This window comes from Drosophila teissieri, chromosome 3L (genome assembly GCF_016746235.2).
Source record: "Drosophila teissieri strain GT53w chromosome 3L, Prin_Dtei_1.1, whole genome shotgun sequence".
Lineage (NCBI taxonomy): Eukaryota > Metazoa > Arthropoda > Insecta > Diptera > Drosophilidae > Drosophila > Drosophila teissieri.
In genome coordinates this window covers 10,796,205-10,808,035 of record NC_053031.1, presented here as the reverse complement: position 1 = coordinate 10,808,035, position 11,831 = coordinate 10,796,205, and the positions used below count along the sequence as shown (strand labels likewise).

The window sequence follows — 11,831 nt, the reverse complement described above, 5'->3', positions numbered from 1 at the left end:
CCTTTCCATTTCCATATAAAACTATCTCCATCATGCTATCTAAAGATAGTTTAAGCTCAAAAGATACTTTTCGCCATTAGGATGGAAAGTCGTGACTAGGCCAGGTTAAAAAAACTTGAGGGCCCCGCAACTCAACTCAAATTATAGTTCGTAAACATTATTTATCGACGTCCAGCAAATACAAAACTGGTATTAAGATTGCTATAATTTCGCCGGCACTTGTGGTGCCCACTGAACTTGGACACCAAGTAAAGGTATCTTCCTCTGCAGCTTGGAATGGTTCAGCGAGGGCGCGAAAGAGAAAGGTGACGAGGGAATAGCAGAGGGAGAGGAAGAATCTGTATCTGAATCTGAATCTGAGGAGCGGCCGTGTCCAATCGAAATAATATATTGTAAGATCTATTTGTGGTCTGTTTACAACAAAGAAGGGAAAAGAGGCTGAGCGGCGGGAGGACGAACCCCTCGATGGCGAAAAGAATGAGCAGAGCTGAAAAGATTCCGAAGGTCATAGAAACTGTCAAAGACGAGATGGATGCTCGGGATGTACATATGTATGTATGGTATGAATCCATATGAATGGTATGAATCGGTTGATGTGATTGCCCATTGCCCATAGACAAATTGTCAAGAAACATGACAATTGAGGATTTTGCCCTCTGGCACATTTTCCCCCTAGAGTTTTTCCGATTTTCCCAAATCTTTTACCGCTCGCTTGTCAACGGGCGGACAAACAGGCGGACAAACGGACGGACAGACGGACGAACGGACGGGTCAAGTTTTTTCTCTTCGCTCACTGTGGGAATAATGACACTTTAAGGGGCTGGCAGGGGAAACAAAACAGCAGCGTCTAACAATCGACTACAATGGAATTGATGGCATTATAATATGGGAGCAGGCTGTAATTCGGGGTTTAGTAATAAGAGAAGATTGCCCGTACAATTGTCTCGGATTAGGGGTTTTAGGGTTTTCTTCTTTTTTTTCGAGATAAATTGGGTCAAGTCAGGTGGGCAGGTTTTCCTTTCTTGCTTGGGTTTTGGCACAAATGCGGAAAATAGTTTAGGTAATTAAGGGAAGAATCTGAAAAAACTAATATTTTCTTACTTACTTATGTTCAAAACGAAGGATCATTTGATATATGTGAACTATCAAGCACTTTTAGATTACAACATCTGTAGTTCTAATAAATTTCTGAGTATATAAGTAGATCGTGTTTGTTCTGTCACTCGTGTCTAAGACAACAGATTAGCTATGCCAAAAAGCAAAGTATGAAGTCTTCTTAGTCTTGTATGTATTTTCAAAATGTTCAAATGTACGCCAGTTCTTGGAAAAGCCAATTTTCACCATGACCAAGGCAAAAACGACGCTTTAAGGAAATTAATTAATAGCAAAATTTTTGAATATTATTTTGTGTTTTTTTTTATGGATTTTCTGACAGCAAGAACATATACCCATTTTCTAAAACCCCGGACAACGATCGAAAATTTCTCTTAGCCACGTGCCGCTGAAAAAATAATAATGAACACGTCCAAAACGAGTCCACCTACGAGCGAAGTTGATGTGACAAATCCAAAAAACTTAGACTGCGCAAATCTCTCTTGAATCGAACCGATTTTTGGTTTTTGGTTGGGGTAACCACACGTGCCAAAGATCCGATAAAGCTGCAGACTTTCCATGAACAGAAATTCCAAAAAGTAAAGATAGAAAAATTTAGAGGAAAAAACTTAGATTAATTAGCCAACAAGTGTGGGATGTGTAGTTCCAAGAGCGGAATTGTTCAAAAACAAAAACCAGAGGACTTGACCAAATATTTGCCATCTTTTTTGTGTTTCGAGTCATTTTTTTGTTGTTTTCATTTTTATTTGCTGCCACTTTTGTTCTCTTAATGTCTACAAATATAGATACATTTGTGTGCTTCAATAACAGAAATTCCGCATTGGAGAATATGCATGCAAATTGTTGACAAAAGTGACACACCAATCTATTTATTCAGTTTAGAATGGAACGCGTTGGGAAAACAGCGAGCGGGGAAAGAGGAGGAGAAATTTAAAACAAAGCCTGGAGCAAACAATAAGTTAAGTTAAATAGTACAGCAAATAGGCGACAGACATCGTCTTAAAGTTCGGAATTTTTTGTGGGGAATACCGTGCAGGTGTGCTAGATGCTCTGGATTCTAAACTTAAGAACCTTACACACAAAAAAACACAGATAATTAAAGAAACTATGGGAAAACACGCTGCGAAAATGTGGTCAACTTGGAATTTTGGGAAACGCGTGTGGTCCATAATCGAAACGTGTTGTCGTGAATGCGAAAACTATCTTTAGTAGTAGGCCGCGCTAGCGCACACTCGAAAATATTTTTAAAAACACCAATAAATTACAAAGTCAAGGAAATTATCAGCGCCAGTCGCGTCATGAGACATCATTAAATTGCCTTGAGAATCTCGGACTCGGCGGAAAAACAAAAGACGCGCACCAGAGTCTCGTAGGTTCAAAATTCGTATAAAAACACGAAAAAAAAATGTATAAAAATATGCGAAACTCGCTTAAAAATATAACGAAATGTAGCCGAAAAAAATACAACAAAAAATGCGAACGAATTGTGACGTGAAATTGATTCAATTAAATCTTTTATGACGTGACAATTGAATTCTATTTTCGCATCTAATTGGAACTGATTGTAGTTTCGCCCCATCAACCCCACAATAACCGCACCGCGTACATCTCGACCAACACGTACTACTCTATACTATATACTCTAATGCTGTATACTATGTACATATATATACCTATATCTCTGCGTTCCCATACGATCTATGTACGTAGACTATAGAGTGTTTATTCAAATATTGTTGTCAACGGTTCGCGCGTACACTTGCACCCTTTTTATTTCGGTTTTCTATTCTCGGAAATGACCGAATATTGCGATGGGTCCAAAAAGAAAATATTGTCAACTGCCTGGCGGTTTTGCCCCCTGGACCGCTTTCCTTTTCGTTTTTGGTAATGACTTGAGGTGGATGCTAGATGTTCGCCATAACAAGAAGAATGACAGCATTCTAAATGACTTTCTACACTCGATGTTCTGCCGAAATATGGCACACGTCTTGCCGCAATTACACTTTGCATATGCGAATTATCCGAAAATCACTTTCGTTGAGGTAGGCGAGTTGCGAAATTTCTTTGAGATACAAATTTAAATAGTCTTTCAAAGGGCGTCCTTTTTCAAAACCCCTGCACTTGTTTTTCTAATCACAGTTTGTTTATTTATTAAATATATCTTAAATAAAATACATGCACCCCATACAAATTGCATGTCAGGTAAACATTTATAGTGTACATATCATTAATTTAAGAACCTAGTACCAAATACCTATACATCAAAGTATATAAGTATCTGGTATGTATATTTATAGTTCAAGGTTTGGATTAAGCCTTTTTCTTCAAGGAAATATTATTAAATATATATTAAAAGCTTTACTAAAGTGCGCACCTTACTATGGACTTGTTTTCCTGTCACAAAAAAACCTCTTTAAAAGGTTTTGACCTTTAAAGATTACTTTTATAGCCGATTATAGTCGAGCGCAGCGTAAGTCGGTGAGATTTATTCATATTGTTGCACTTCTGGTTGGTAACCTCAGCCAGTTTGGCCAATTGCAGCGTTGCCGCTTTTCAGCCAAGTTCATAGTACCCATCGCAGCCCACCAACAACCAGCAACAAAGTTGTAAGCCTAGCCCAAACTGGTTGCCCAATTGTCTTCCCCTACTGATCGCGAGGCAGCGATTGTTGCCGTTTGTGTAACTACTGCAGCTGTGCACTCAAAGAAACTAGATGAACCCTGCACTCATTTTTAAGTTTCTAGTTTTTAAGTCCCATGCTGCAATTATACACTGATCTATGGGAATTGAACTAGCCCGCAAACTAATTTAAACCTTAAGAATAAGAATTATTTTTTATTTGCTCAATAAATTTATTATATTTAAAACAAAAGTTTATAATATACAAATATCACTTAGATTAAAATAAAAAACTAACATTAATTAATATATTTATGTACATTTGCTACATGCAACATCCATGGCAATCCAATCTAATGGGTTTGTTGAACGTCTTCCGCTCTCCAGTGCGATCGGTTTCTTCCAGTGTATAACTGAACCGCATTGCTTATGCTGAGCAGTGCGTGGTAGAGCGCAGTTTCTCGCAGTGCAGTTGCCATGGCCGTGGCAGTAACGGGTTGTGCGGCAAGCGGCAAGCGGCGTTGCCGCTTTTCAGTGGTTCGGTGGCTGCTGAAAGAAAGTTGCACCCGCAACAAGCTGAACCGCCCCTGCCCCTCCCTCGCCCCACACCCCCCTGGCCCCTTCGCCCCTTTGGAGCGCCCCTGGGATGCAGCAGTGCTGGCAGAAAAGAAAGCCGTTTTGTTTTAATTTTTTCCACAATTATTTTCCGCTAGCGCAGGAAAAATTATATGCTTTTATTTTTGTAATTTTTTTTGCCTTTGTTTTTCGCTCTGTATGTGTGGTATGATTTTTTTTCACAAAATGTTTTTGCTTTTGTTTGTTTTTTGTTGTTTTGTTTTGTTTTGGTTACAAATTTCTCACAATTATTTTGTTGTTTTTACGCAATAAAAAAACTTAACATTAAATACAATATATTTTTGTTTTCGCTTTTGCTTTTTTAATAATAAAAAATTAATACATGTATTTTTTTCGTATTTTGCTTGTTTATTTCTTTCTTTCTCTCTCTCTTTTTGTAATAAATAGGTATTTTTTTCGATTTGATAGATACTTTTTGCTGGTAATAGATACTTTCGTGTGTGTTTTTTGTATGTTGGTGTGGATGTGTGAATGGTGTGTTAATGTATGTATTTGTGAGAACATTAAGTTTTCCTCATTACGTTAATTGTAATTTTTACAAATTATATCGCATTGCATTTAATTAAATTTTCACATTTTATTTGACGATTTCTTGATTTTTGTTTTTTGCTGCTACATTTAAGTTTTTGTTTTCATATCGCATTGGGAGTTTTACACAGACAAAAAAATTTTACAAATTTTTTACGCTTTCACATTTACTGAGATATTCATTGCCTTAAATTTTATGCTTGATTTTTTTTGTAAGTTTAATTTATTCTCATTTTTATTTTTAAATTTTATTTGTATTTTTTTGTTGTGGATTTTCTTTGTGTTTTTATTTTTTTGTTGTATTTGTTGTGTAGTACGCGCTATACATTTAATAATATATAAAAATTTGTTAAAATCCTAAAATTTGTTGGTTTTAATTAATATTAATTAATAATTTAAAAAATTTTTATTGCAGCAAGCTGCGTCTAACTAAAATTGGAGCGTGTGTTCTTCATCATCTACCTCATTCACAGTTAGAGGCCCTCATCATCTCTCTCAGTTTTAAAGTTAAATTTTAAATTTACCAAGATCAAGTTTGTTTGTTTTGTTGGTTTCTTTGTTTATTACTATATAGCATACAATTTTTAAAAAAAATCTGTTCTTTTGTATTGTGGTTTTTCTTGTGTATGGGGTGTGTGTGTGGTGTGTGTTGTGTGTGTGTGTTGTGTGTGTTTGTGTTATGTGTAATTTTATCAACGTCTTTTGCCGGACTTTGGTGCATCCGGCAGAAAACTCTTAGCATCTTAAACAGTATCACATATTCATGAGTTGTCGACCGGCGAGCCCCAAAGCGAAGGCCCCAGAAATATGATTCTGGGATTGATTCGTGGGGCTGCCGTCTTTGAATTTCATGTTGGTTTTTCTTTACTTTTCTTTTCGCTCTTGTCGCCTTTTGTTTTTCTTGCTTTTGCGTTTTTGAAAAAGGAGAAACAACTTAAAACTCTAGTTATTTGTTATAGCACTACGCATCTAAGTAAAATGGTGGTGAGAGTCACAATTACAAAAATCGGGCCTTACGGTCCGCATATATAGTATTAGTATGAGAGTGTGGTTGGCGTACCCTAATGTGTGTTTGTGTGTTTATGTGTGTGTGTGTGTATTAAAGGTGTATGTGTGTGTGTGTGTGTGGTGTAGGTGGGGTGGCTTCGAATACTTGCTTCGTGTTGTTGCACTTCAATTGCAACAAACTACTGCTCTCGATCATCACAGGGGTGGTGTTTTTTTGCTTTTTTGTTTCGCGCAGACACATATATGCGAGAAGATATATGCATATCTGACAGATCTTGCTGATCACCATTATTAGTTGGTGGGCGTGGCGATGGCCGCACTGGGACTGTGGGCGTGGCTGCCGAAGCTATAGCTCCGGCGTGCACCCAAACCATCAGCGGAATACAGCTTATTCTTGGTGATCGTGTACTCCGGACTGATGGTGATCGTGCGGGCCAAACTCTTCATGAACTGCGGCAACAGCGACGTCCAGCCGCGATGATCCTGCCGAAGTGTGAGATACACCTCGAATGTGGACACCGTATCCGGATCGACCTTGATCGAGGCAATGCGACGCGAATTCTTCGGCTCATCCTCGAACTCAATGTAGATGGTGCAGCCGCGTATGCCGCGGGGCTCCTTCTCCGACACGCGTATAATTTCGCGGGCCACGCTCGGCGTGAGATCACAGGGTAGCGACACTTCCGTACAGGTCAAATGACGCGACTTGGCCGCCCTCAGTTCGTCGAGCAGTCGCAGGGACAGCTCCTCCACGGCCTTCTTATCGTAGCAGCAATCATTGCTACCGCCCACCTCCTCCTCCGCGTCAGCAGCGTAGTAGTAGTAGTTGCTATTGCTATTGTAGCTGCCGCTGGGCTTTGTCTTCTTGCTCTGACTTTGGCCAACATTGTTGTTGCTGCTGCCCGCCGGCTGCTTGTGCTTAATACTGCTGGATGTGGATGTGGTTGTGGATGCGGTTGTAGATGTGGATGTGGATGTGGCGGTAGCACTGCTGCCATTGCTGCTGGCCCCAGTTGTCTTGGCCTTCTTGGACATCAGGTCCAGAGTGTATGCCGACGGCGGTGGCAGTCTGCTGGTCCAATCTGGAATGATTGAGATGAAGCGAAAATGTTTGATAAGTAAAATGTTTGCCAAAAACAAGAGCTTAATTATTCCCTAACTCTTTGTTACTGCATCATCTCAGGTAACTGTTTAAAAAATATTCTGCACATTAAACGAATTTCACGTAGTAACGAAAGCGTTTCGTTCGCACGTCTTAAAACACCTCTTAAATTCTATTGCTACATCTGGTAAAAAACAAAAAAGGGAGAAATAACGAAACGGAAGCCAAAAACAAACAACTAGGCAATGAGCAACAGCCGCTTGGCAACAGCGAACGAGAGTTGAAAGCGCAGCACGCAAACGTGAAGCGATGGGCAAAGGCAACGGTGAAAAGACGTAGGGCCAAAGAGAGAGAGAGGCCAAAAGAAAACGAAAAAATCATTTTTTTTTATTGCTGCTGGGAGTTTTTTGTTGCTACAATTTGCGTACGTGACGAACAATTTAACATGATTTTTTATGACATTTTTCCTTTTTGTAATTGCAAATTGATTTTTTATGCATTTTTTTGTGTAAATGTAAATTACAAAGTTAATTGCTGATGAAATTTCAAGGAGCTTTGCACAGCAGTTGTTGTTTTTCTTTCTTTTTCTTACACAAGTTCAAAAAGATGATAAACAGTTTAAATGTTCATAAAATATTTTAAAAGCTTTATATATTTTTATTGAAAAATGAAGACTGCATTTTGAGAAGCACAAGTTTTAAAATTTTAAGATCTTTCTGGAACCTTCGCGATTCTTCCCTATAGACAAAGACATCCTCCGAATTTTGGATGAACTTACCTTTATTTTTGTTTGATCCTTGCAGGCTACCGTAGATGATTTGTTCCCGAGCAATAACATCCATTTTCATCGGTTTTCTGTGTGTTTTTTGTTGGCTTGGAAAGTCGAATCGAATCGAAAGTCGTTCGTTCGTACGCTAGCTCGCTCGCAATTTTCCGACGGCTTTCGACGCCTTTCTTTGTATATCACTTTTACAATTTAATTAAGCTTATTTAATTTATCACAATTTGCTGTTTGTTTTCTTGCTGATTGCTTTAATTCTTCCTCTTTCCGTTCTGGTTGCAGTTTAAATTAACATTTGTTGTTGGTTGGTTGGTTTTGTTGGTTGGTTGGTTGCTTGTTGTTGTTGTTTTGTAGTGGAAATCACAGCACTTATGTTGTTTAAACTTTTATTTGTTTTGTTGTATCACTTAAATGGCGTTGGTCCGTTGCATTTGTTTGATGGCAAATTTTAAATGTTTAGTTTAGTTTAAAAATATAACGTCAGTAGCATAGAATTCTTCGTGAAACAGTGTTGAATGATTGAATTTTGTTTCTTGGATTTTTGTATATATTTAAGCAGTGGAAAAAGTCTGGCTATGCACGTTTTTGCTGCTGCTGCTCTTCATTTGATTTTCTGGCTGCGAGAGTCTGTTTTCTTGTTTACTGTGTTCAGTGTTTTTTTCGAAGCTACTATGAGTTTCTCTGCCGGCGCGCCGCCTTTTATACTCCTCGGCGGTCCGCTGTCGCCGTCGGCGTCGACGTCGTTTGTGAGAGCGTCGCTCTCTTTTTGCTGTTTTGCTCTTCGCACAGCTGTTTCACTCGCCATCTCGCTCATGCGCACCTACAACCCGGCCGGCGAAAGAGCGCAACAGAGAGGGCTATAACGGCGTACGTGACGCGAAAAGAGGAAAAGAAAATCCCGAATTGGGAGAAAACCACGAAAAGGATGAAAATTGGAAATGTTCTCCCGCAAGGAAACGAATAAAGTAACAACAACTACAAATGCAATGGAACGAAATGAAATGAAAAAAAAAGAAATATAGGGGGGGCAACAACAAAAAGCCACCCCGGCATATTCATATTACTGGCTCTGCCGGCGTTGACGGCGACTGCGACGCCGGCAGCGTGGCAGGCAGGCTAAAAAAATTTTCCACTCCGAAAACGAAAACTCAGTTGCAAGTTGCAACATGCTGCAAATAGCGGCTGTTGCCAGGCCGCAAAAAAGATACGAAACGATACGAGAGATACCAGAGCTACAAGATACGAATGTATCTTCAGAATTTCCTTTTCGCCTTTTCCACGGAAGCGGGGCGAATGCAAATTTTACATCGCTCGCCGCTTCGGCAACCAAGCAACCCGGCAACCAAAAAGTAAATCTCGAGAGGAAAACCCATCAAGTCGCAGGAAAATCCCTATGAGGAATATTAAATCAAAGTTTTTGTGCAAACGTTACTTCCATTAAATATTTAATAAAAGGGCTGCCAGTGTGCATTTCCTTTTAGTTTCTCATATGCAACGTACTTAGCTTCGGAATCGGTTAAAAATTCTGCGCCCGTTTTTATGGTTATTCGTAAAAAATATATATGTCTATCAGTTTAATATCATTAAAATGCTATTTTTATACAAAAAGTGTGATTAATAAAATTATTCTTATCTGGGTAAATTATCTACCATAAAACTGCTCATTTATTTGAAAAACGAGCCTTCATTTGTGGGTTAGGTGAAAAATATCAGGCCACTATTATTTATAATTTTCTTTATTTTTATGGCATGACTACTAGGAAAATGTAAATGTTTTACCTTGCGGCTAGTTATTTAATATTTTATAGTAAAATATTATAGGTACATATATGTATTTCTTACAACTCTGGTGAAACTCAAGAAATGAGTCTCCAGATTTATAAATGCATCTTTGAGATACTGAATTGAATTCATTACTTCGTTTATTAGCACAATAATAAATGAGTAATTTCACTAATATGTGGATATTTCCTGATTGCCGTCTTTGTTTCCTTGTGTGTTTTACAAAATCGCCTATCTAATCTCTGTGCATTTTATTGATAAAGCTGAATGTGAAACATTTCATTACATTTTGTAATGACACTTTAAATGAATATCTTCCTTTTTCGATAGGAATTAAACATTCCATTTTGTTACTAGGAATATGCAAATTTTCCGAACATAAAATCATATTCCTGGAACTTTCATTTTCCCACAAAAGTAATACGTTAAATCTATAAATATCCTCTTCCGATTCGGTGACGAATTTCATCATAATTTCAATTTAATGCTCGCTCTTTGATATGAAACTCGCACACTCGATTATTTTGAGGACCTGTTCTTATGAATTCATGGATACCCAAGCCCGAGAATTTCATCAGCAAATGAAAATGTGCGATGTTGGATGTGTGATGTTGTATGTTGGATGTGGGGATAATTTCATATTCATATCATGATCCAAGGCTGTGTGTCCTTTCCTTTCCTTTCAATTGAATGCATTTTCCTGCCATCTTCATCTTGATGGTTATTTTTTTCCTTCGCCTTCGCCTTTGCCCGGCATTGTTGTTTGCTGACCAAAGCTGAAAATGCTGCACGTAGATTGAAAACGAAAGATTGAAATGTATCTCATGAATGCCCTGCCCCCAGAAAAAAAAACAAGAACCGAGGAAGAAAAGCAGAAGAAATCCAACTTGTCTTCTTGTGATGCTGGCTCAAATAAATAAAATCAAATTTCTTTCATATTGAAATGAAATTCCATGAAGCACGCATGTGGATTTGTATCTGTATCTTTGGGATATCTTTCGTGCCACATTAGCTTTATGTAGATGTGTTTTGTCAGATAATAAATGAATTGAAACGAGAACTTCTTTTGTTTGACTCTTGGCCCCTGACTTTGCCACATTGCAAAGTGAACTCAACCGAACTGAACTGAACTCAACTGATTCTGAAATGGAAAAGGATTTCATTGATAAACCTGAGCACTCTTTGAAATTTCGCAATCTTTGAAATGCGACCCCCAGCCGCCGCCCCCAGCAGCAACTCTATTGGGGCGTGGCACGGCCTGATTAGAAACAGGCAACACACAAACTGGAACCACAACGTGCCTCTCGAAAATAAACAACAAAGAGCTGTGATTCAGGTCGGCCAACAGACGACGAATTTGCGAGGGGTTAATGATCAGCGAAATTTATGGCCAACACACAGATATATACGGGTATAAATTGGCTTATAGGGCATATGCTTGCTTATTTTGTGGCTAATAGATAGCTGGTGACGCCTGCTGCCATAATTTCAATGAAAAAGCTGGAAGTAGATAGATGGAACTTCAGAAAATGTAATCAGATTTGTATCTAGTACAGAAAGACCCACTTTTATTCACCTAATTTCGATTACCCAATTGCAATTTGTTTCCATCATTATGCATAAACAATAATCAAGTGCCTTTAATGCGGCAAATTTAAATTTGAAACAAATTCGCTAGGTAAATCAATCAAGTGTGAGATTGAAATCCACTTTCCCAACTGTTTCCTTTGTGACTTTGCGATACATGGCAGCCATATAGCCATATAGCGCATATACATATAGAGAACTTTCCCTCGGTGTGTTCTCCGCTTTTCCGGGAAAGCAATTTTCACAAAGTTTACGCTTTGGCTTTGGCTTTCGCTCTTGTGGCCCCCTCGAAGGCAATTTGTAAATTTAAATTAGTTTTACTAAACACAACACATTTTCACACCGGCACACACACACACCCATCCATACATACAACATGCATACATATGTATGCATAAATTTTCATTAAAAAAATAAGCGAAGAGAGTGCGGGGAAAATCGTTGAACGTGTGCAGAACCCAAAGAAAATTATCAAGAACAAGTTGATTTTTCTTTCAGCTTGTTTTCATTTTTTTTTCCATTTTTTTTTTGATTTTTTTGGAGGGGGAGGCCCTGCCAAAATGTTTCGCCGAAACGAGCAGGTGAAAAACACAAGGGGAAAACACGAAGCGCTGGGCAAAGGCAAATTATCCATTTATCTATCGCAGGGAGATCAACTTTTGCGGAATGCTCTAG

The 11,831-nt window shown here is 38.5% G+C and overlaps 1 protein-coding gene across 1 annotated transcript; it reads right to left on the bottom strand.

Annotated features, from left to right (window-relative positions):
- Positions 1 to 4,693: 4,693 nt before the first annotated feature.
- Positions 4,694 to 8,444, bottom strand: LOC122615895 (protein scylla). Its single transcript, XM_043791065.1, has 2 exons — positions 7,785 to 8,444; positions 4,694 to 6,986 (listed from the first exon to the last, which is right to left on the bottom strand). The coding sequence occupies exons 1-2, from the start codon at positions 7,852 to 7,854 to the stop codon at positions 6,196 to 6,198; spliced, it is 861 nt and encodes a 286-aa protein (XP_043647000.1). The 5' UTR covers positions 7,855 to 8,444; the 3' UTR covers positions 4,694 to 6,195.
- Between the last annotated feature and the right edge of the window lie 3,387 nt (positions 8,445 to 11,831).

Excerpts from the sequence above, each read along its gene's own strand:
- LOC122615895 (XM_043791065.1), bottom strand. The coding sequence starts at position 7,854 with ATGAAAATGGATGTTATTGCTCGGGAACAAATCATCTACGGTAGCCTG. Across the intron at positions 6,987-7,784 it reads AGGATCAAACAAAAATAAAG|ATTGGACCAGCAGACTGCCA; the intron begins GTAAGTTCATCC and ends CAATCATTCCAG.